This window comes from Aquarana catesbeiana, linkage group LG08 (assembly GCF_042186555.1).
Source record: "Aquarana catesbeiana isolate 2022-GZ linkage group LG08, ASM4218655v1, whole genome shotgun sequence".
Lineage (NCBI taxonomy): Eukaryota > Metazoa > Chordata > Amphibia > Anura > Ranidae > Aquarana > Aquarana catesbeiana.
Genome location: NC_133331.1, coordinates 287,501,879 through 287,524,714, shown reverse-complemented (window position 1 = coordinate 287,524,714; position 22,836 = coordinate 287,501,879). Strand labels below are relative to the sequence as shown.

The window sequence follows — 22,836 nt, the reverse complement described above, 5'->3', positions numbered from 1 at the left end:
CTTTTTCTCTCTCTCCCTTCCCCCCCTTTCTTTCTTCCTCCTTCCTTTGCTTCTCCCTCTCTCTTTTTCCCTTCCTCTGTCCCCATCTCCCTCCATTCTTTTCTTCCCTCTTCCACTTCCTCTCTCTCCCTATGTACTCCCTCCATCCCTTACTCCTCACATACATTCCCCTCATCCAACACTTCCACCCTCCTTCCCGCCTTCCTTCCTAGAAAACTGTAGAAATCCAAGCACATCTTATTCTGTACAAGAACTCTCCCTTAACCAGTATCTTCTGTTTATAAAAGAGCCAGCCAACCCAAAATTGACATTCCATCTATAGGGGTCACCTTCATTTCTTTCTGTGTTTCTCCAGTGTGTCGCTCCCCAGCGTAGTTCCTAGTTCCATTCCTACATACCTTACTATCACTGCTGTTCCTGTGCTTCCTAATGCACTCTCTATAATATAAACTTAATTACAAATCCAACCGGTATATCTCACCGGTGTAGGGAACCATTCAGTGATGGAATTCTCTAGAATCCACAAATAAATGAGATGTCACTTTTGGGCGGGCTGACTCACCATTCTCCCCATGTTTCCTCCCTCTGAGAGCCACACCTTTCCTTCTAACAGATTCATTGCTTGGAGGTTCCCAGGACACCATTTCGCCATTATCAGATTGTATGAATGAAGAATATGGTATTGGTACTGGTTCCCCAATGGCCAAATTCCCCTCCACTGAGAAGATAGAAGTCACCCATGCATTGGAGGAAATCGCTGAGGCACCAACCTCATATGAAGAAGAAGATCTCCATCAATGTGACATCACTGCACCTTCAGATATAAAGGAGGACATCTGGCCAAGTGAAGAAGTCAATCTAATTGACTCTTCTCCTACAACATACTCTCTGGACTGTTCTCTGGGTCACATTAAAGAGGAAGAAGAAGGCCTCATTAATGTTTCTTTTGTTAAAGAGGACCTGTCAGAGGAAGTAGAACTTCCCCCACACTTGGACACTTCTACAGCAGTCAAAAGTGTACAGTGTCATATTAAGGAAGAGTCAGTACCAAGCAATGGAGTAACCGATAGATCCTCAGCAGCTCCTGCACATGGACCGGTCCACGTAAAAGAGGAAACCACGCCAGGTGATGAAGAAAATCTGAGTGACACCTACGACTGTATAACGGGTGACCCTTTAGAATACACAACCTTTGTAATAAAGCAGGAGAACATTTCTGAAGTTGACTCTGAAAATAACGCGCCTCGCGGTCATGCTCAGGAAACCAAATCTTACACGGGCAGGTGTAGCTGGAACTACCTCACCAACCCGACCATCGAGAAGCCATTCTCTTGTTCGGATTGTGGGAAGCGGTTCCAGCATCGCTCCAAGCTGCTCACCCACCAGAGGGGTCACACGGGCGAAAAGCCCTTCTGCTGCACAGTATGCGGCAAGTCCTTTAACTGTAGGACGGACTGCCAGACGCACAAGCGCATTCACACGGGGGAGAGGCCGTACTCCTGTTTGGAGTGTGGCAAGAGCTTCAACGTCAAGTCCAACCTGGTGACCCACCGGCGCATCCACACTGGGGAGAAGCCTTATGCCTGTTCAGAGTGCGGGAAGTGCTTCATCAGTAACTCCAACCTGGTGACCCACCAGCGGATACACACCGGGGAGAAGCCATACGCCTGCCCGGACTGCGGACGATGTTTCAGCAACAAGTCGGAGTTCAACCGGCACCAGCGGAGCCACTCCGGGGAGAAGCCCTACCCGTGTACAGAGTGCGGAAAATGCTTCATCGGCAAGGCCGAGCTGAACAGCCACCAGAAGATCCACTCCGGCAACAAACAGTACTCCTGCCAGGAGTGCGGAAAAACCTTTAGCCGGAAGACGCAGTTTGTGACGCACCAGTGGATCCACACGGGGGAGAAGCAGTACTCGTGCTCCGATTGTGGCAAACACTTCAGCAGCAAGTCCAACCTGGTGACCCATCGCAAGATCCACTCCGGCCAAAAACAATACGTCTGCCCCACCTGTGGCAAGTGCTTCATCAACAGCTCCAACCTAGCTCTGCACAGGAAGATCCACTCTGGTGACCGGCCTTTCTCCTGCTCCGAGTGCGACAAGTGCTTCATCACCAACTCTCAGCTGGTGGCGCACCGCCGGAGCCACACCGGAGAGAAACCTTACGCCTGCTCCGAGTGCGGGAAACACTTCAGCAGCAGCTCCGAGTGCAGCCGGCACAAGAGGGTCCACACCGGGGAAAGGCCCTATGCCTGCTCGCAGTGTGATAAGAGCTACATCTGCAAGTCCAACCTCGTCATCCACCTGAGGACTCACACGGGGGAAAAGCCGTTTTCCTGCTCCGGGTGTGGCAAGGCTTTTATTAGCAACTCCGACCTGATTAAACATCAGCGGATTCACGCACGTAGATGAGATTCTGTATCAGTCCAAAGGGTAGAATACTCGGAACAGTGCTGGCTCTGTTTTTGGAGGGGGCGATGGGACTTCTTGTCTCCTAGCACTGGGAAGTTGAGTTAATGAAGTGAAACTCTATAGCCTTCTTATCAGTAAACACTTCAGGTCACGATTGTTATGGCTACACTGCTGGTGGTCATCGGCATAAGTTGCCAGCAGGTATACAGTCACAGGCTCGGTGATGGAGCGCATGCAACACCCAACATGGCACTTCTGTGCCATTGCCTTACCTCTCACACCACTGATGTGAACACATGGAAATCTTGACTGAACTCTCTTTGTTAACGAAAAGACTAATCCTTTGCACCAAGTTCTAAACCAAATCTTTTCTGTTTTATCAAAGATCTAAATTTTTTTATTGGGATCCTAACTGTAATGCCCCGTACACATGAGCGGAATTTCCGTCGGAAAAATCTTGGATGGTTTTTCCGATGGAATGGATGGATGGAATCAAGCTTGGCTTGCATACACACGATCACATAAAAGTTCTCTGAACTTTCGACTGTTAATAACGCAGTGACGTACAACACTACGACGAGCCGAGAAAATGAAGTTCAATGCTTCCGAGCATGCGTGGAATTGTTTCTGAGAATGCGTGTTTTTTTGCACGTCGGAATTACATACAGACGAACGCATTTTCGGATAGGAACTTTTTCCAACTGAAAAATAGAGAACCTGCTCTCCAATCTTTTGCTGGCTGGAATTCCGGAGCATACACGCGGTCGCATTTTCCGAACAAAATCTCTCATCGGAGTTCTGCTGGCGGCATTTCCGATCGTGTGTACGGAGCATTAGGGCTCGTTTACACTTGCTTCGCAATGTGGCATTGGACACCCTTTTTTAAAGCACTCTAAAGTCCAATCAAAGCCCCTGTCACTAAATAAAATGGTTACCTTACAGTCCTGTTTACACGTTGCCTTTGCTTCGCTTTAAAAATCATACCCCATGTCGATTTCTTGGTGCTTCAAAGCGTCTCCAAAGCCTCCATAGAAGTCTATAATAATGCTCGCTGACGCCACCTGAAGCTTTTGGGGGGCTTTTATTCAGCATTAGATTAGCGTTGGAAGTATTGCAGGTATGAGATATCCCAGAATGCACTGGGAAACCAACAAGCCAACTGGAAAGACGTCATCATCAGTCACTTTTGCTTCATGTATATATTCTGGGAGTGTCTGGTGCAGCGTGGAGCAGCAGGAAGGTGAACGGGGTCCAGACTGGAGTGGAGCAACTAGCAGATGGCACACATTGTGTGCAACATGGGGACACTATAGCAGAAGGTGAACAGGACTGGAAAGTGAAGAGTAACTGAGGGGAAGAGGATCATCAGAGATGGGGGACCAGAGCAGGAGAAACTAGAAGATGTTGCATGTGGCACTCAGTGTGGGATCAGTATAGCGGGAGGTGAGCGGGGACTGGAGAGAGAGAAGGATTGGCAAACCAGAGGATCAGCAGAGCTGGGGGACCAGAGCAGGAGAAACTAGCGGATGTTACACATGGTGAGCAGCGTGGGAGCAATATAGCAGGAGGTGAGTGGGGACCAGAGAGACAGGAGGATCAGCAGAGCTGAGGGTTACTACTGAGCGGGGAATCAGCAGAGTTGAGGGTTACTACTGAGCGGGGGATCTGTTGAATGAGGGTACTAAAAAGCTGGGGATTAGCTGAGTGAGGGTACTACTGAGCCGGGGTTCTGCTGTTTTTTTTTTTAAACAAATAGAAAACCAATACACACACACAGCATTTGCCAAGTTTCATTAAAGCTTCAAAAAAGTATCACAGAAGCATCAAAAAACACATCAAAAAAGCATGTTGAAGCGGTAGACACTTTAAAGCAGACCTTCATCATTTTTTTCATCCCCAGGTCGCAGCAATGATTTCAGATGATCTAGATTGGTGGTTCTTAACCTTATTGAGACCAGGGCCTGGTAATTTTTTCCAGAACCTTCTATGCCCCAATGCCTCCGCTCCCCCTGCTTTGGTGAAGGACGATGCTTGTTTTCAGCCTGCACCTGCTATAAGAGAGTGAAGAAATGTCATCAGCACATGAAGGATTTCTCCAAAGGATCCAAAGCTTTATTCACATGGTCACACGGTACACATACATCAAAGTTTTGGGGCCACGCAGGGCCTGTATGTGTACAGTGTAACCATGTAAATAAAGCTTTGGCCCCCTTTGAGGAATCCTTGGTGTGCTGATGACATTTCTTCACTCTGTCGCTTATAGCAGGTGCAGGCTGAAAATGAGCACCGTCCCTCATCACAGCAGGGGGAGCGGAGACTGTCAATCAGGCCTTATTATATATTCATCTCCCTGGTGGTTGATCAACCGTGGAGAGGTATGGTTGACCACAGCATGGATCAAAACGGGGGCAAGTGCTCCATACATTATGTACTTGGTCCCATGGACAGTGGTTTTGAAGTTGTGTAATACTTCCTCTTTAAGGGGTCTAGTTATAAAACATTCGCCTAGCCATAATGAAATATCACCATATTTTGCTTAATACATTTATTTCCTATGATTGTCAGCGCCATCTAGTGGCCATAATGTTGTATTTTCCTGACTGAGGAATTTCATGAAAATGCCACAATATGGCCACTAGATGGAGCTGGCGACCCTTAACCTCCCTGGCGGTATGATTATTTCGGATTTTAGGTGCTCAAAGCGGTACAATTATTTTGCATGGAAATTTGGCGTTTTATATTGTAGGTCTGTAAATCTTAACAATAACACACTTAAATCTGTCCAAACAAGAGTCTAGTAGATATCCCGGGTATGATAAAGTTTGAAACACAAAAACATAAATTATAATATAATAAATAAAAATAAATAATAAAAAAAAATAAAAAAAAATAGTAATAAAATAAATTTCCCCACAATTCACTATCGCACAATTCTGCAAATGTTCTAATTTACTATCGCTGTTTTCTAGCTGGTCTAAAGCCACTTTTGACGTAAAGGGACACTTTTTGGTTGCTATGGACAATCTCCAGTTTCCAGGCAGAAAGAACAGTGTATATCATGTAAAACTGCATGCAGGGCATAGGACAAAGCACTGGGGACAAAAGGGATGTGAAATCATTTCATACAGTACTGTAATCTGCAGGGAGCGTGCACAGGGGAGGACGTCATATGACGTCCTCCCGGGAATGTAGGTCCGCGCTGTAGCCGTCATTCGGCTATAGCGCGGATGCCAGGTGGTTAAACTGAGATTAAATTACACACAGGTGGACACTATTTATTAATTAGGTGACTTCTGAAGGCAATTGGTTCCACTAGATTTTAGTTAGGGGCATCAGAGAAAAGGGGGCTGAATACAAATGCACGCCGCACTTTTCACATATTTATTTGTAAAAAATGTTGAAAAACATTTATCATTTTCCTTCCACTTCACAGTTATGTGCCACTTTGTGTTGGTCTATCACATAAAATCCCAATAAAACACATTTATGTTTTTGGTTGTAACATGAAAAAATGTGGAAGATTTCAAGGGGTATGAATACTTTTTCAAGTAGTAGTTTTAAGCCATCCAGTACAGAGGTTCTCTGCCTTCGCCTTGGTCAACATCACAGAAACAATCTCCTTCGATCCTGTTCAAGACTTGCTTTGCTGACATCCCTTCTGACTCCAGATCCTGCTTGCTGTCTACAACATTGATCCCTGACTTCTGGCTTGGCTGACTATCCGTTCCGGTTACTGAACTTTGGTTATGTTTTGACTACGTTTGTTCTTTTTACTTTCATTATTAAACAAGTGTGATTTAACTGTACTTCTGTCTCGGCCTGATTTCATGGTTTCTGACAGGTTTAAACTGCTTCTCCTTCAAATTCTTTCACAATATTTTTTATTATTTAATTGAGACAAACTCACAAAACAGTGAACAATCGCCAAGGCCAGTAGCTGAGAGTTGTATAAGAATGGCAACATATATACCACAAACTAATGTGTGTCTAACATGGTATAAACAGTAACAACAAAAATAAACAAAAAATACCAGGTGAGAGTGCCTTGATAGTATTGTCTGCGAATAGAGTAATAGCGAATAATGCGGCACTCAATAATTGCAGCTTAAAGAATGTGCTAAGTCAACAGGATTTCAGGAATCACCCCGTAAAAATAACATGCAGTACCTGAGATTGACCCATGTTGAGGCATGGGAAAAAAATAGAACCTCTCAGGGACGTAAGAAGAACAAATTATATTTTTTTTGAGAGAAAGCTATCTAGCAAGTCTCCTAATGTACAAAAGGGCTTTACCCCCACTGAAAGACCAATAAACGATACCATCAAATAGGGAAAAGAAAAAAATCTTTGTCTCAAAAGTACAGCCAGAGAGCAGCTAACAGGCTCAGTCAACTGGCAACTGGTGGTAGATAGTCGAAAAATAAAAAGGAAGAAAAAGAAAGAAAAGAGAAAGTAGGAAGAAGATAAGCCCCGCCCCAGGGAACCCAAGGCCACCACCGGTAGTAGGTTAGACAGAATTTCCTATAGGTCCAGAAAGCAGGAAGGTGGGCTCATCGCTGGATACTGATCCAACAAAGGCTGCCAATTCTTGAGAAATTTGTCTTTAGTACCCGTGAATATCGTCATAAGCTTCTCATTTGTCAACGTACCATGCACCCGTCGCTTCACCTCCTCGAAAGAGAGGAGAGGTGTTTTCAACGCCTTCGCAATGGTTTGTTTAGTAGCCATAAAAACGTGTTGTCAAGATACGTTCTCATTTCGCTAACTCCAGGATAGGCTTATGAAGTAAAGCTACCCAGGGTTCTTTACGTATATTAGAATGAAATAGCGTATTGACCAAAGCGTACACCCGGATCCACAGCCTTTTAACTTTGGGGCATGTCCACCATATGTGCTTCATATCGCCCTGGTCTGAACAACATTGCTGGGTATGTAGGAAGGTATTTTGCAATTCTCGCTGGGGTGTAGCACCATCTAGACCAGCCTTTCTCAACCTTTTCAACACAGAGGATCCCTTGAAATAGTTCTCCGGTCTCGAGGAACCCCTGCTAAAAATTAAATATCGACAACTCATGATGCAATAGTGTGATGGTCAGTGGGAAGAATGGTCCTTATACTTGTGGTCATTGGGAAGAATTACCTCCTTACAGATAGCTAAAAAGATTAATGGTGTTCGTGGGAACTTATCTGAGAGGCAGAAATTGCCCAATGCTGAAGGAACCCCTAGCAACCTTTGGAGGAACCCTAGGGTTCCACTGAACCCTGGTTGACAACCACTGATCTAGACATAACGTTGAACGAATTCTCTAATGCTATGTCGTTATGGGAAGAATGAAAAAGAGCCTCCCACATCTTGGACCAATCCTCAGGGGATTGAATGGCACCTAAATCCGCCTCCTATCGTGCATAGTAAGAGCTTCTCCTTTAATTTCATTGCGTGGCCCTGTGTCCTCTTACACCCCCTGAGATTTAATCTTTTTTTTTTTTTTTTGGGGAATAGTAGGGCGTCTGATCCTCAAGGGTGGGGAATTATGTAAATGATCAAAGACAGTATTAGTGACCATAGGTCTTAATGTCTCTACACCGCCCCGGACTGACCATCTTTTTTTTTTAACATGTTCAGCAGCATAAACCGAACTGACCATCCTTGGTGCCCAACATAGACCTTCTGGAGCCACAGTTGGGTTAAAGCCATAGTCTGGTCACCAGTACAGTGCCAGTTCACATTATTTGGGTCAGGAGACAAAACAATGCATGAGTAAGATTGGTTCTTCACGATTCTTAGGCTCCAATAGGAGCAGACCGAGATCTGGCCAGCTCTGCAGCATCTTCTCCCCCATGTTCCTCCTTTCTAAATTCCAGACATCATCAAGACCAATGTGGGGTCTTCAACAAAGTATTCGTTTAAGGGTGTGCACACTTATGCAACCATAATATTTTATTTTTTTATTTTTACTTCCCTCCACCTAAAAGATTTCAGTTTTTTGTTCAATTGAGTTGTACAGTTTATATGTCACATTAAAGGTGGGAAATGTTCTGAAATGATTTATCTTTGTCTCATTTTTGATAGCCCTGAATGATGATGTTGAGGGACAGTCCACCTCTGGAGCATGGGGGATTGCCGCCTGCCTGGGGAACGGAGGATTAGGAAAAAAAAAAAGTGTTTTTTTACTATCCCTTAGACTAAACGAGTCATTAAAGAGGGGCTCCAGCCCCCCCCCCCCCAAAAAAAATGAAGAGTCGGCAGCTACAAATACTGCAGCTGCTGACTTTTAATACTAGAGCACTTACCTGACCAGAAATCCAGCGGTGTCCTCACCCGAGACGATTTTTCAATCGGCTATCGGGTGCTGGCACCACCATTTTGACTAAGGGAAACCGGTAGTGAAGCCTTGCAGCTTCACAGCCAGTTTCCAACTGCGCATGCGCGATTCGCTGCAGCGAACTGAGGCGGAAGTGGGAGCTGGTACCTGTCAAAACCAGATACCAGCTCCCCCCCCCCCCCACAAAAGGCGCCAATTGTGGCAGTGGAGGGAGAGGGGGACTCAGACAAGCAGAGCTTCCCCTTTTGGGTGGAGGTATGCTTTAACCCTTAAAGTACAGGGGCAACCCCACTGCAGGGGATCATTTTCCTGGCATTGGCCTTTAATCCAATCTGCCCGAATTAGTCATGTGTACCTCCATCGGAGCAAAGGAAGTCCTCCAATTCACTTGCTTTTGTTTTCAAGGTTTCGTTTTTTGTTTTTTAGTCTTTTTCCACCCTCTGTTTTCACCTGGTGATCTGGCCAGTAACACACCTCCTGTATTAGAGTCGTCACCCCCCCCCCCCCCCCACACACACACACACTCTGGATGAAGGAGCACAGGTGGCACAGCAGAGAGCAGCATGTCACTTTTGGGGGGAAGGAAGTGTTAGTACCAGCAGATTTAAATACGCTAACAAACTGAAGCCAAACGCCAGTTCACGCTTTAAAATGAGTTACAGTAACCAGCTTTGTTCCTTTTGAGATAAAGGTTTTACATGAATAAATAAGAGCTGATCATTGGCACCCCTGCCAGCGTTAAATGGTTTGTCTCATCTGTGTGAACTGACACATCGGGAAGAGAGCTTGTTCTTTTGAAAAGCAACTGACTTGCTGGCTGGATCAGCACTTGAAATTAAAAAAAAAAAAAAAAGCCTAAAAAAAGAAAACGAATTCAGACTTCACATCTAAGAATTGATAAGCTGTAATATAATTAGAGTGGAACCTCAGTCATTTTTTCATCTTTCCATCTAGTAAATCTTCTGCCCTTGTTGTTGTTGTTTTAACTTTGAATACATTTTTTTTCTGCCAGTAAATCTCTTATACAGCCCACTTCCTGTTTCTTGTCTGGTCATTAGCCTAGGCTTATGACGTCATGCACAGCTCTCTCTCTCACTCTCCTTTTGCCAGGAAGGGAGGGGGGGTGAGTCATAAGAGGGCCAATGAGAGCTGCAAAGCTGGAAGCGTGCCTCTGTGTGTCTGCGTAAATCCAGGAAGTGAACGGGCAGCAGCTTCGGCTGCCCACAGTTAAAATGGTTGCAGCCAAATTCAGTGGAGGGAGATTTCTGCAGCATATTTGGCAAGTGCAGAATCCCGGTATATATCAAATAATATGCAAAGTGGTTGGAGGGAAGCTTCAGAATGGCAAAGGTGTTTTTATTACAAATTATGTCAGCAGACTGCAGTTCCTCTTTAATGTTTGCTTTTGGGCTTAATTTTGCTTTAAATAAAAAAAATGGAGATCCCAATATTCATTCACATTATCAAGTCTATCCCCTATTATAATATCTAGTAGTGAATTCTGTGCTGTCCGCTGCTGCCATCTTGTGGCCACATTACACAATGCAGCCATTCTCCCCCTTCAGTTCCCTGAGTGAACATAGCGCTGTCAGACGCCGCCACCTGCCGGCCACTCTCGGAACTTCCCTCTATACAGATTTTTAACGAGGAAGCCGGCGGAAGTTGGCTGGAACGCAAAAGGCCGGGAAGTAATGGGTGGAACGGATGTGATGCAAGGAGACTTCCGGTCCAGCCAGAAGCAATAGAAATCCGAGTGGAAACGTGGGCAGGAGTCGGGCTCTGGCTGGTGAGGACATTGTTGGGGACCTGTTGCTGGTTTTTGGGGGTTCTCAGGGGGTTTGGGGGTGTGTAAAGGTGGGGGGAAGTTTTTTTATTTATTATTATTGAGTGAATGATGTGTAGCAGGGCCATGGCCGCAGGAGACGCGAGGTGACCTCGCCATGGCTTTGCGAAGCTTGGCTTGGCGTGCCGCGGAGCGCTGTTTATGTTTTGGGCATGGAAAAGCGGTGAGTTGCGCCACAGAATGCGGCGGCACGCCACAACCCTTGACCTGGGCTCCAAGTCAAGATTAGCCTGTGGCACGCTGATGTTTAGGGGCCCCGGGGCCGGTGGGAGGGGCTCTGGTGCAAAGTAAAGTGCGCGAGGGGCGGAGTTGGCTAACGTAGGTGACCGGTTCAATTCAACCACTTGAAGACCCGGCCTTTTCTGGCACTTTTTGTTTACCAGTTTTAAATCAGCATTTTTTGCTAGAAAATTACTTAGAACCCCGAAAAATTATACATTTTTTTTTTTTTAGCAGAGACCCTAGAGAATAAAATGGCGATCGTTGAAATTTTTTATGTCGCGCAGTAATTGCGCAGTGGTTTTGCAACCGCAAAAACACTTTAACCGCTTTAGCCCCGGAAGGATTTACCCCCTTCTTGACCGGGCCATTTTTTGGCGATACAGCACTGCGTTGTTTTAAATAACAATTGCGCGGTTGTGCGACGCTGTACCCAAACAAAATTGACGTCTTTTCTTTCCCACAAATAGAGCTTTCGTTTGGTGGTATTTGATCACCTCTGCGGTTTTAATTTTTTTTTTTTGCGCTATAAAAGAAAAAAAGCGACAATTTTGAAAAAAAAAAAAGCACTATTTTTTTTTTACTTTCTGCTATAAAAAATATCCCCCCAAAAATATATATAAAAAAAAAAATTCTTCATGAGTTTAGGCCAATACGTATTCTACATATTTTTGGTAAAAAAAAAACCCCGCAGTAAACGTATATTGATTGGTTTGCACAAAAGTTATCGCGTCTACAAAATAGGGGATAGATTTATGGCATTTTTTTATTTAGTAGTTTTTTTTTTTGTTTTTTTTTTTTACTACTAATGGCGGCTGTAATGAAACGTCCCACACTCCGCTTGAGTGCTTTTGTCATATACCGCTTCCTCCAGTCTGAATATAGATATTAGATATTCCAACCGCTGACAACCACAACCAAGACAAGACTCGTTTGGTTGCTCACCATGAACTCTTTATTAGAACAAGTATACAGTCTTATATACAGTTCAGGAGCCCCTCCTGCTTATATTACTCTAAAAATACACCTGTAACCAGAAACCTAAATTAAAACGAGCTAATTAACCACTTCCGGACCGCCGCATGATGATGTACGTCCTTACTTTGAAGCTAGCTGCCATAACCCCGGTAGCCTCTTCTTCAGCCGGCGGTCCGGTTTCTGATCAGAGTGGTCTCTGCGCTGGATTCGCCGCGGGATCACTTTTATCGGCGGCGGGAGAGGGCCCCACCCACCACGCTCCGGTGCCCTCTGCCGCTTACCAGAGCAGTCGGCAGCGGTGGAGGCAATCGGATCTTCACCCTTGCTTGGCATGTAGACGAGTGAGGGGAAGATGGCCACCACACGTCTCCATACCATTGCAGGGCGGAAGCGACGTCAATTCTGCCCATAGCTCCTACAGGGCAATTTTTTTTTAAATGACTTTTTTTTTTTTTTTTATTGCATTTTGACCCCTAGATCTCATATTTAAGAGGACCTGTCATGTTTTTTTTTCTATTACAAGGAATGTTTACATTGGCTGACAGCTGATCACGTGGTAAGGGGTCGGGACCGATCCATGAGACTCACAGAGGGAGCCGCGCGCTCCCTGCAGGGGGCACGCAGGCTGCTTGAGAACGGGAGGATGTCCATGGACACCCTCCCTGCAAATTAGGTCCGCGCTGTAGCCGTCTTTTGGCTATAGAGCGGATGGGAGATGGTTAAAGCAGCTGATGTGACTCCATGCCCACCTGTCCATTGTTGTGATTAATCAGGATTTCACTACAGGTCAGACTGCACACAGTAGATTACACATTATCATAAGTATAAACACAGAACACCTTCTCACAATAGCAGGAGCTCCAGTAGGAGTCGGCCCGTCTCCTACATTGTACAGAGGCCAATGTGATCAGCTCTTTCAATTAAGCTGCAGGCATCACCCTGGGTACCGTTCTTTAGGGCGGACAGTCGGCTTTCTTTAGTAGCAAGTGATGCGGCTAAGCAGCCGCTCATCCCCTCCCGCTCGGAAGCAGCGGGAGGGGACGTCACCTCCACCCCCCCACTGCCATCTTCCACCACTCTGCTCGGGTCTCACGTCCCACCAGGAGGCCCGAACGACTGGCCAGAGACCCGAACAAAGCCAGAATCGGCTTTCATTGGATCTAGTAACCCAGGAGCAATGTCATGACATCACTTCCAGATTACTGGCATCCTAAAGGCGCCAGTTTTTAAAAAATTTAAAAACGCTGATATTGGCGTTTTTGAATTCCTTTAAGTACAGAGGAGGAGTTTGGGGTCTTCTAGACCCCCGATCCCTCCATAAAGAGTACCTGTCACCATCTATTACTGTTACAGGGGATGTTTACATTCCTTGTGACAGGAATAAAAGTGATTAAAAAAAAAAATGTAAAGGGACAGCGTAAAAATAAAAACTTTAAATGTACAGAATATCAGCACCAGCTATCGGCCTGAAAGGCAGCCGAAAAATCGGTATCGGACCTGAAAAAAACTATATCGGTCGACCCCCTAATAGATACTAACATGTCACGCTTTAAAGTTGCGCACGTTCATGTAATGGCAACAAACGACGGTACTCAAAAATCTCCATAGGCGTCGCTCTAATTTCCTTTACAGGTTACCAGTTTAGGGTTACAGAGGAGGTCTAGTGCTAGAATGATTGCTCTCGCGCTAACGTTCTCAGCGATACCTCACATGTGTGGTGCGAATACCGTTTACATATGCGCGTGCGACCTACATGTGTGTTTGTTACTGCGCAAAAAGGGATGGGGGCGCTTTAATTTTTTATATATATATATATATATATATATATATATATATATATATATATATATATATATATATATATATATATATATATATATATATATTTTTTTTTTTTTTTTTTACACTTTTAAAAAAAAAAAAAATATATATATATAATCACTTTTATTCCTATGACAAGGAATGTAAACATTCCTTGTAATAGAAATAAGGATAACGGGTCCTCTTTATGGAGAGAGCTGGGGTCAAAAAAGAGACCAGATCACTTCTTTACCTTTTTAAAAGCAAAAGATCAAAAAAACTTCTTTTTTTTTTTTTGATCTTTTGTTTAAAAAAAAAAAAAAAAGTTTCCTTCCAGCCTGGAGCGGAATTGATGTCATGACTTTGCTCCGGTCCTCCAAGGCCAAAGAGGCGATCAAAGAGAATCTGCTCTTTGACCGCCTCTGGGAGAAGCCGGCCGCACCGTCTAAATGTTTCTCAAGCGAACTGGCGGAAACAGTAAGCCAGAGAAACACCAGTGAGGGGCGGACATCCCCTCCTTTCGGAAAGCGTTCCAGCGGCTCATGAGCAGTTCGGAATGCTTTCATGAGAAAGCCAGCCGCCGGCTGTATAAAATAATGCCAGAGTTATGGCTGATGGCTTCAGCCATAAGCCCGGTATACCACTTCAAGACCGAAATACGTATATTATATACACGTTACGGCTTTGAAGTGGTCAGAGACACGGGGCCAAAAACGAGGACGTCAAATGTGTGCGTAGACATTGCTGGTGGCCCTAGGTTCCTGTCTATTACATGATCAGCCATAACTTTATGACCACCCACCTAGGTCCTCTTTTAGCCCCCTTTTCCACCAAAACAGCCCTGACTCATCGAGGCATGGACTCCACTAGACCTCTGAAGGTATGCTGTGGTATCTGGCAACAAGCCATCAGTAGCAGATCCTTTAAGTCCTGTAAGCTGCGATGTGGGGCCTCCATGACTTGGACTTGTTTTTCCAGGACCTCTGACAGATGCTCCATTGGATTGATATTTGGAGGCCAAGTGGTACACCTTTTCATGAAAACGATATTCCCTGTTGGCAGTCGTCTCCTTCAGCATGATAATGTGTCCTGCCACAATGTAAAAAATGGTTCAAGAATGGTTTGAGGAATGCAGCAACAAGTTTGAGGTGCTGACTTGGCCTCCAAATTCTCAAAGTCAACAATGGTTACCTTGACACGTACCACCTACCTAAACATTGTTGGTAACCATGTCAAGGTAACCATTGTTGACTTTGCCTTCAAATTCTCCAGATCTCAAGCCAACACCTCAAACTTGTTGCATTCCTCAAACCATTCTTGAACCATTTGTTGCAGTGTGGCAGAGTGCATTATCCTCCCGCAAGAGGTCTCAGTATACTGTTTTCATGAATGGGGTGTACTTGGTCACCAAAAATGTTTAGGTTGGTGGTACATGTCATAGTAACATCCACATAAATGGCAGGACCTGAGGTTTCCCTGCCGAACATTTGCTAAAGCAACACACTGCCTCCCCCGGATTGTCTTCTTCCTGTACTGCATCCTGGTGCCATCTCTTCCCCAGATAAGTGACTACCCCCCGGCCATCCACATGATGTAAAAGAAAACGTGACTCATCAGACCAGGCCATCTTCTCCCATCACTCCGTGGTCCAGTTCTGATTCTCATGTGTCCATTGTAGGAGCTTTTGGCTGTGGACACGGGTCAGCATGGGCATCCTGGCTACACAGCCCCATACACAGACAAACTGCAATGCCCTCTATTCTACTTTTAACAAGTCAACTTCAGGGACAACATGTTCACTTGCTGTGTAATGTATCCCACTAACTTTCAGATGCCATTGTAATGAGAGAAGTGTTATTCACTTTATCTGTCAGTTTTCAAAAGTTATGGCTGATCGGTGTATTCGTGTTTTAATGGGGTATATCATTCCAGCTGACTCCCGGTTTCCATGCCAACAACCTGTGGTTCTGGGAACACCATCGCTTGGAAAATGTACATACGGAGATAGAGGATTTGTAGCTCCACCCACCATGATGTTTAGGGTGGCCTAGTGTAGGGATAAGCTCAGGCATGTGTATGTGCCGGGTGGGGCATGCCTCGGCTGCTTACCATTGGCTCCGTACAATGACGGCTTCCTGGTGGGATAGCTCGGGTGGGTTTGGACTATGATCTGCACATCTCTGAGCTCATCCCTGGTCCACAGGCCATGTCACCAGCTTCTGCCGTCCTTTAGTCTCCATCCTCTTCCTTCTCTGACCCTCCAGCATTTTATGCTCAATCGCTGAACTGGGTCACTATGCACAGGTTCCCTTCTGTAACTACTCTACCTTTCATCCGCCACCCACCTGGCAATGATCAGGACAGATTAGAGGTCTCCAAACTTTCTAAACAAAGGGCTAGTTTACTGTCAGACTTTAGGGGGGCCGGACCGTGGCCAGTGGTATTAAATATTGCCCCATCTTTGGTATTACGGAGAGAAATAGTTGGTGTCAGTGGGAGGAATAGTGCCCCATCATTGGTATCCGTGGGAGGAATAGTGCTCCATCATTGGTATCCGTGGGAGGAATAGTGCCCCATCATTGGTGTCAGTGGGAGGAATAGTGTCCCATCATAGGTATCAGTGGGAGGAATAGTGCCCCATCATTGGTGTCAGTGGGAGGAATAGTGCCCCATCATTGGTGTCAGTGGGAGGAATAGTGCCCCATCATTGGTGTCAGTGGGAGGAATAGTGCCCCATCATTGGTGTCAGTGGGAGGAATAGTGCCCCATCATTGGTGTCAGTGGAAGGAATAGTGCCCCATCATTGGTGTCAGTGGGAGGAATAGTGCCCCATCATTGGTGTCAGTGGGAGGAATAGTGCCCCATCATTGGTGTCAGTGGGAGGAATAGTGCCCCATCATTGGTGTCAGTGGGAGGAATAGTGCCCCATCATTGGTGTCAGTGGGAGGAATAGTGCCCCATCATTGGTGTCAGTGGGAGGAATAGTGCCCCGTTATTGGTGTCAACAGATGGAATAGTGCCCCATCATTAGTGTAAATGGGAGGAATAATGTAATGTCCTATCATTGGTGTCATTGGGAGGAATAGTGCCCCATTGTTGGTGTCAATGCATGGAAAAGTGCCTCAAGGGCCAGATAAAGTTAAGCGAAGGGCTGCAGTTAGGAGACCGTTAGGCCAGATTATTGCCTGTTCAAGCCTGGGCACTATATCCTGGAACATTTGTCACATGTTTGCTCCCTCCCAGAAGCCCTGGAGATACTGGAAAGAATGTCAAAGTTTAGTACCATCAGTTGGGTGTGTTGGTCCAACAAGAGAACCTGTCACTTTGCCTTGTACGGGCAAACCGAGCCTTACGCAGTGTTTTCTCTATATAGTATAAAGAAAAGAGAAACTGCTCAAAAATGTGAAGGTTTCCAAAAGCAGCAACTCAACTGTGAGATAGACACGGTAAATAAACAAAAATAAAAAATGGAGCTGCACTAAACATATACTTAGTACAGCAAATAAAAATCCAAAGAATGTCCTAATGTGAAAAGTCATTCCCCTGATGCCGACACCATCCAACACCAAAAGTGTAATGTGACCTCCACCGTAACAAGAATGCCTGCTTACCAGCTTACATGGCCCTCTTATAGAAAGAGGTCAATAGCACTTGTGGCTTCTACCCAGCCAGGGCCTTTATCTATTCAGAGAAGGTATAAGGTTGGTAAATCCCACCACACACGAGAAATGCAGAGCATAGGATCAGCAAGCGAGTGTAACTCAATCGAGGCTGCGGCCCTCCTCGGAACCCATACAACATAAAGTCTGACCTCAGGGTATCGCACACATTGAAGTTCCCCAGAAAAATATCACACTTGTCATAGTGTAAAAACGTACGGAACTTGAATTGTAGTATAAAAAATTGCACTTACATTTGAAAAGCATAAAAGCGTATATATAAATGAATAGCCGTCCGCCTAATACACAAATGCCTGTCCTTCCAGAATCGCAGAAGCGTGGTGACGTTAGCACGTCGCTCCACCCGTCGTCTGGATGGAGGGTGGGAGCTGCCTCACTTTGCCAGTTAACAGGGGGTGATTGCTTGTTGGGGTGGTCCTAGCAACTAATTACCCACTTGTTATAAGGATAGGTTGGGAACCTCCTGCCCTCCGTCCAGACCTGCCGCACCTCCTCCCCTGCGCCCAGACCTGCCGCGCCTCCTCCCCTGCGCCCAGACCTGCCGCGCCTCCTGCCCTGCGCCCAGACCTGCCGCGCCTCCTGCCCTGCGCCCAGACCTGCCGCGCCTCCTGCCCTGCGCCCAGACCTGCCGCGCCTCCTGCCCTGCGCCCAGACCTGCCGCGCCTCCTGCCCTGCGCCCAGACCTGCCGCGCCTCCTGCCCTGCGCCCAGACCTGCCGCGCCTCCTGCCCTGCGCCCAGACCTGCCGCGCCTCCTGCCCTGCGCCCAGACCTGCCGCGCCTCCTGCCCTGCGCCCAGACCTGCCGCGCCTCCTGCCCTGCGCCCAGACCTGCCGCGCCTCCTGCCCTGCGCCCAGACCTGCCGCGCCTCCTGCCCTGCGCCCAGACCTGCCGCGCCTCCTGCCCTGCGCCCAGACCTGCCGCGCCTCCTGCCCTGCGCCCAGACCTGCCGCGCCTCCTGCCCTGCGCCCAGACCTGCCGCGCCTCCTGCCCTGCGCCCAGACCTGCCGCGCCTCCTGCCCTGCGCCCAGACCTGTTGCGCCTCCTGCCCTGCGCCCAGACCTGCCGCGCCTCCTGCCCTGCGCCCAGACCTGCCGACCTCCGCCCGGACCCAGTCCAGATCTGTAGCACCTCCTGCCCTCTGCCCAGACCTGCCGCGCCTCCTGCCCCACTTGTCCTACTGTGTTAGGTAGGACTGTAGAGGGAGGATGGCTGTGCTGTTAAGGGGGCCTGTAATAAAGAAGGAGCTGTGATGTGAAGGGGGGGGGGTACTGTAATGTAAAGGGAGCACTGGGTCTGATTCTGTGATGTAAAAGGGGGTGGTGTGATCTAAGTCGGGGGAGGGCTGTGATCTAAGGAGGGTGGGGGTTTATGACACTGATGTAAGGGGGGAACTGTGATGTTAGGGGTGTGTGTGTGTGTGTGTGTGTGTGGGGGGGGGGGGGGGGCTGTGATGTAAAGGATCATAGCACAAACTTGCGATTCTGACCTCTGCTGGAAGGACATTTTACTGACCACACCCTCGTGAATTTCAATTCAATACCCCTGGTATAGAGCAAAACATTTCAGAGGAGTTGAGTTGCCATTTTTTTTTTTATAAATCTTTATGTGAAAAGTGGCGTGATGTGTGGTCTATCTTTGTTGTGTGGTAGTTTAAATTGTGGTCAAGAAGGGCCTGGTGTTTGCCTGCTCCGTCAGCTGGCATGGAGGACCAAGGGGAGCCTTTAAATGGTTCACCGATGAGGCAGGAATCCTTGATGGCCTCAGAGGGCCACATATTGATGGGTGGAGTTTCTCCTTGGGTAGCCTTTACTTTAGCTAACCAGTGGACATTTTAATTGGCCCCATATGTGTTTTACCAATAACATTGTAAACTCAGACTGAAAGTTCCATATCACTGAGCTGCTGACAGGAGAGGTGTACGGTGCCGGGAATTCTGGGACATTATCCAGTAACAGACAAGGGATGTGTTTGGATGGTGACTGTATCATTGTGTGTCAGGTTCCTATAGGGTGTCAGGATGTCACTGTCTATTTCTCCATGGAGGAGTGGGAGTATTTAGGACGCAAGGATGTCATGATGTAGGATGACCAGAAAGACAAGAAAGCCATTTATGACTTCCTTGTTCTGAGTTAGGGGAAAAACATCTCCATGGAGCAAACGGGAGGGGAAGGTCCAGTAATCTAATTATTAAACTGACTGCAATACAATTTTTTTTTTTTTTTATCAGGTCCACCAAAAAAAATCACACAATGGATTACACAACTGTCCAAATTAAGGAAGAATCATTCTCAGATGAAGAACATTTCACTGTCGAAATCAAGGAGGAGTCATTCTCAAGTGATGAAGAACATCACCTAGACTCTGTTCCTACAACCCTAATCTATGATATCAAAGATGAGCCTCTATCAAATGATGAAGAAGAAAATCTGGACTCTGTTCCTCCCACTCTCCGCTCTCCTATCAAAGAGAATCCACTCTCGAGTGATGAAGAACATCTCCCGGACTCTGATCCTCCAGCTCTCCGCTCTCATATCAAAGAGGATGCACTCATGAGAGATGAAGAACATCACCTGGCCTCTGTTCCTCCCACTCACAGATCTCCTATCAAAGAGGATGCACTCTCAAGTGATGACGAACATCATCCAAAATCTGACCCTTCCAGGCCCATCTGTCGTATTAAAGAGGAACCTCTCTCTGATGAAGATATCAAAGACTTTTCTGTACCTGAGGAATACACCCAGCGTTTCTCTATCATTGTGAAAGAGGAGTCGAGCGAGGAAGATGTTCTCAGTGAAGAAGAGCAGACACCGGAACAACTGGAAGACAAACCGTTCTGTTGCTCTGAGTGTGGAAAGTGTTTCATAGATCACTCAATGCTTGTCAGCCATCAGCAAATCCATCAGCGAGTCCACACAGGGGAGAAGCCCTATGCCTGCTCAGAGTGTGGGAAGTGTTTTACTGCCCGAGCGACAGTGAAAGTTCACCAGCGTCTTCACACGGGAGAGAAGCCCTATACGTGCTCCGAATGCGAGAAGGCCTTCACATTTAAAAGCGTCCGAGATGCGCACTTCAGGACGCACACCGGCGACAAACCTTTCCCCTGTCCCGATTGCGGGAAACGATTTACCGTCCGATCGATGCTTAATATGCACCGAAAAGTCCATGAGGAGAACGGGCTGTATTCGTGTTCCGAATGCGGGAAAAGCTTCACCAGGAATTCCACGCTTAAAGCCCACGAGGTTGTCCACACAGGGTCCAAGAATCACACCTGCCCGGAGTGCAAGAAATGCTTCAGCTCAGAGTCATCGCTCAAGCAGCACAAGAAAGTCCATGTTGGGCTGAAACCGCATGCCTGCCCTGAATGTGGCAGATGCTTTGGTCTAAAAACGAGTCTGGTGACGCACCAGAGAATTCACTCTGGAGAGAGGCCGTATACTTGTACTGAGTGCGGAAAGAGCTTCAGCCACAGCTCCAGCCTGGTGACGCATAAGAGGATACACAGCGGGGAAAGACCGTATGTTTGCTCGGAGTGTGGCAAAGGCTTTTCCAGTCTCTCTGAACGCGTTGTGCATGAGAGAACGCACACCGGGGTGAAGCCCTATTCCTGCCCCGAATGTGGGAAGAGTTTTGTCAGCATTTCAGAGTGTAACCGCCACCGGAAGATCCACGCAGACCAAAAGCCCTTCACTTGTTCCTATTGCGACAAGCCTTTCATCCGAAAACCCGATTTTGTCAAGCACCTTCGGATTCACACGGGAGAGAAACCGTTTGGCTGCTCTGACTGTGGCAAGTTTTTCCGTAGCGTCCCAGAACTCACAAAGCACCAGCGGTATCACACCGGAGATAAGCGATATCCGTGCAAAGACTGCGGGAAATGGTTCTTCACTAGGTCGCATCTGGTCAAACATGAGAAGATTCATATCAGGGAGCAACAAGCCCAATGACCCCATCTGTGCTGCGGGCCCAAACTATGGATTTTCATATAGTCGGAAATCGATGACTATAGATAAGTTAAAAAATTTAAAGTCTGCTAGGGATTGGACTGTTCTAATAGATTTCAACCAAGACTTGAGTCTTTCTAGCCTGACTTCCAAGACCCTCCTCACTCCAGGAGAATTATGACTGCCCTTTCTATGCAAATTAGGTGCCATTATATACATAGGAGGATTTCAACAATAACCCTTTCTTTGGGGAAAAAAAATGTTTTCCCTATTCAAGTGATTGGCAAATACATTTTCTGGTGTCCATAGAACCAGTTTTCATGGATCCAATCAGTGGAAATTAATTTCCAAGTTCAACAAGACCAGTTTTTATAGATCCAACCAGCGAAAATGAATTCCCGAGGTCAACAAAACCCAGTTTTTGTATATCCAACCAGTGGAAATTAATTCCCAATGTCAATAGAACCAGTTTTCATGGATCCAACCAGTGGAAATTACTTCCCAAAGTCAATATAACCAGTCTTTATAGGTACAACCAGTTGAAATGAATTCCCAATGTCAATAGAACCAGTTTTTATAGAGCCAACCAATGTAAATTAATTTCCGATGCCAATAGAACCAGTTTTTATAGATCCAACCAGTGGAATGAATTCCTGACGTCAACGGAACCAGTTTGCATAGGTCCAACCACCATAAATTATTCCTGACATTCATGGAAACTGCATACATCCAACCGCCAAAAATTATTCTTGACATCCATAGAACTAGTTTGCATAGATCCAACCACCAGAATTTCTTCCACACATCCATAGAACAAGTTTGCATAGATTCAACCACTGGAAATTATTCCTGATTTCCATGGAGCCTGCATAGATCCAACCACCAGAAATTAATCATGAGGTCAATAGAACCAGTTTGCACAGATCCAACCAATGGAAATTAATTCCAGACATCAGTACAACCAGTTTGCACAGATCCAACCAATGGAAGTTTATTCCAGACATCAGTAGAACCAGTTTGCACAGATCCAACCAGCGGAAATTAATCCTGACCTACATAAAACCCAGTTTGCATAGATCCAACCAATGGAAGTTTATTCCAGACATCAGTAGAACCAGTTTGCACAGATCCAACCAGCGGAAATGAATCCTGACCTGCATAGATCCAACCACCAGAAATTAATCATGAGGTCAATAGAACCAGTTTGCACAGATCCAACCAATGGAAATTATTTCCCGACATCAATAGAACCAGTTTGCACAGATCCAACCAGCGGAAATTAATCATGAAGGGGCTGAAGTATATCTACTGAAGGCCAGGACTACTTAATTAAACAGAACCATTGTAGTTGGGCAGTTATTGTATTCACAGCCCAAACTTTTTTGAATATATTTTTGGATAGAGCAGTGAGGGGTGACTACTCGGCCGTCAACAAAAAAGCATCACGGACATAATTATAGAACCAAGCAGTTTCCTCTACAGTGCTGAATAGGAAGGCATGATTACCTCCTGATGTAAATTGGATTGTAGTCACCAAACTGGCAAAGGCCAATAAGTGTAAACTAATCAAGACAAGCGTTGACAGTCTGTCAGTGTTTTCTGTTGGAGTTTATAATAAATGGCTATTTTTTGCTCA

General features: G+C 46.2%; 1 protein-coding gene across 1 annotated transcript in view; it reads left to right on the top strand.

Moving 5' to 3' along the window:
- The window catches only part of LOC141106626 (uncharacterized), a 27,691-nt gene extending 4,855 nt beyond the window's left edge, over nucleotides 1-22,836 (top strand). The window contains exons 5-7 of the mRNA XM_073597558.1: nucleotides 614-1,962; nucleotides 2,128-2,210; nucleotides 20,144-22,836. Of these exons, the coding sequence (XP_073453659.1) occupies nucleotides 614-1,962; nucleotides 2,128-2,210; nucleotides 20,144-21,203 (2,492 nt within the window). The 3' untranslated portion in view covers nucleotides 21,204-22,836. The remainder of the gene's footprint in view (nucleotides 1-613; nucleotides 1,963-2,127; nucleotides 2,211-20,143) is intronic.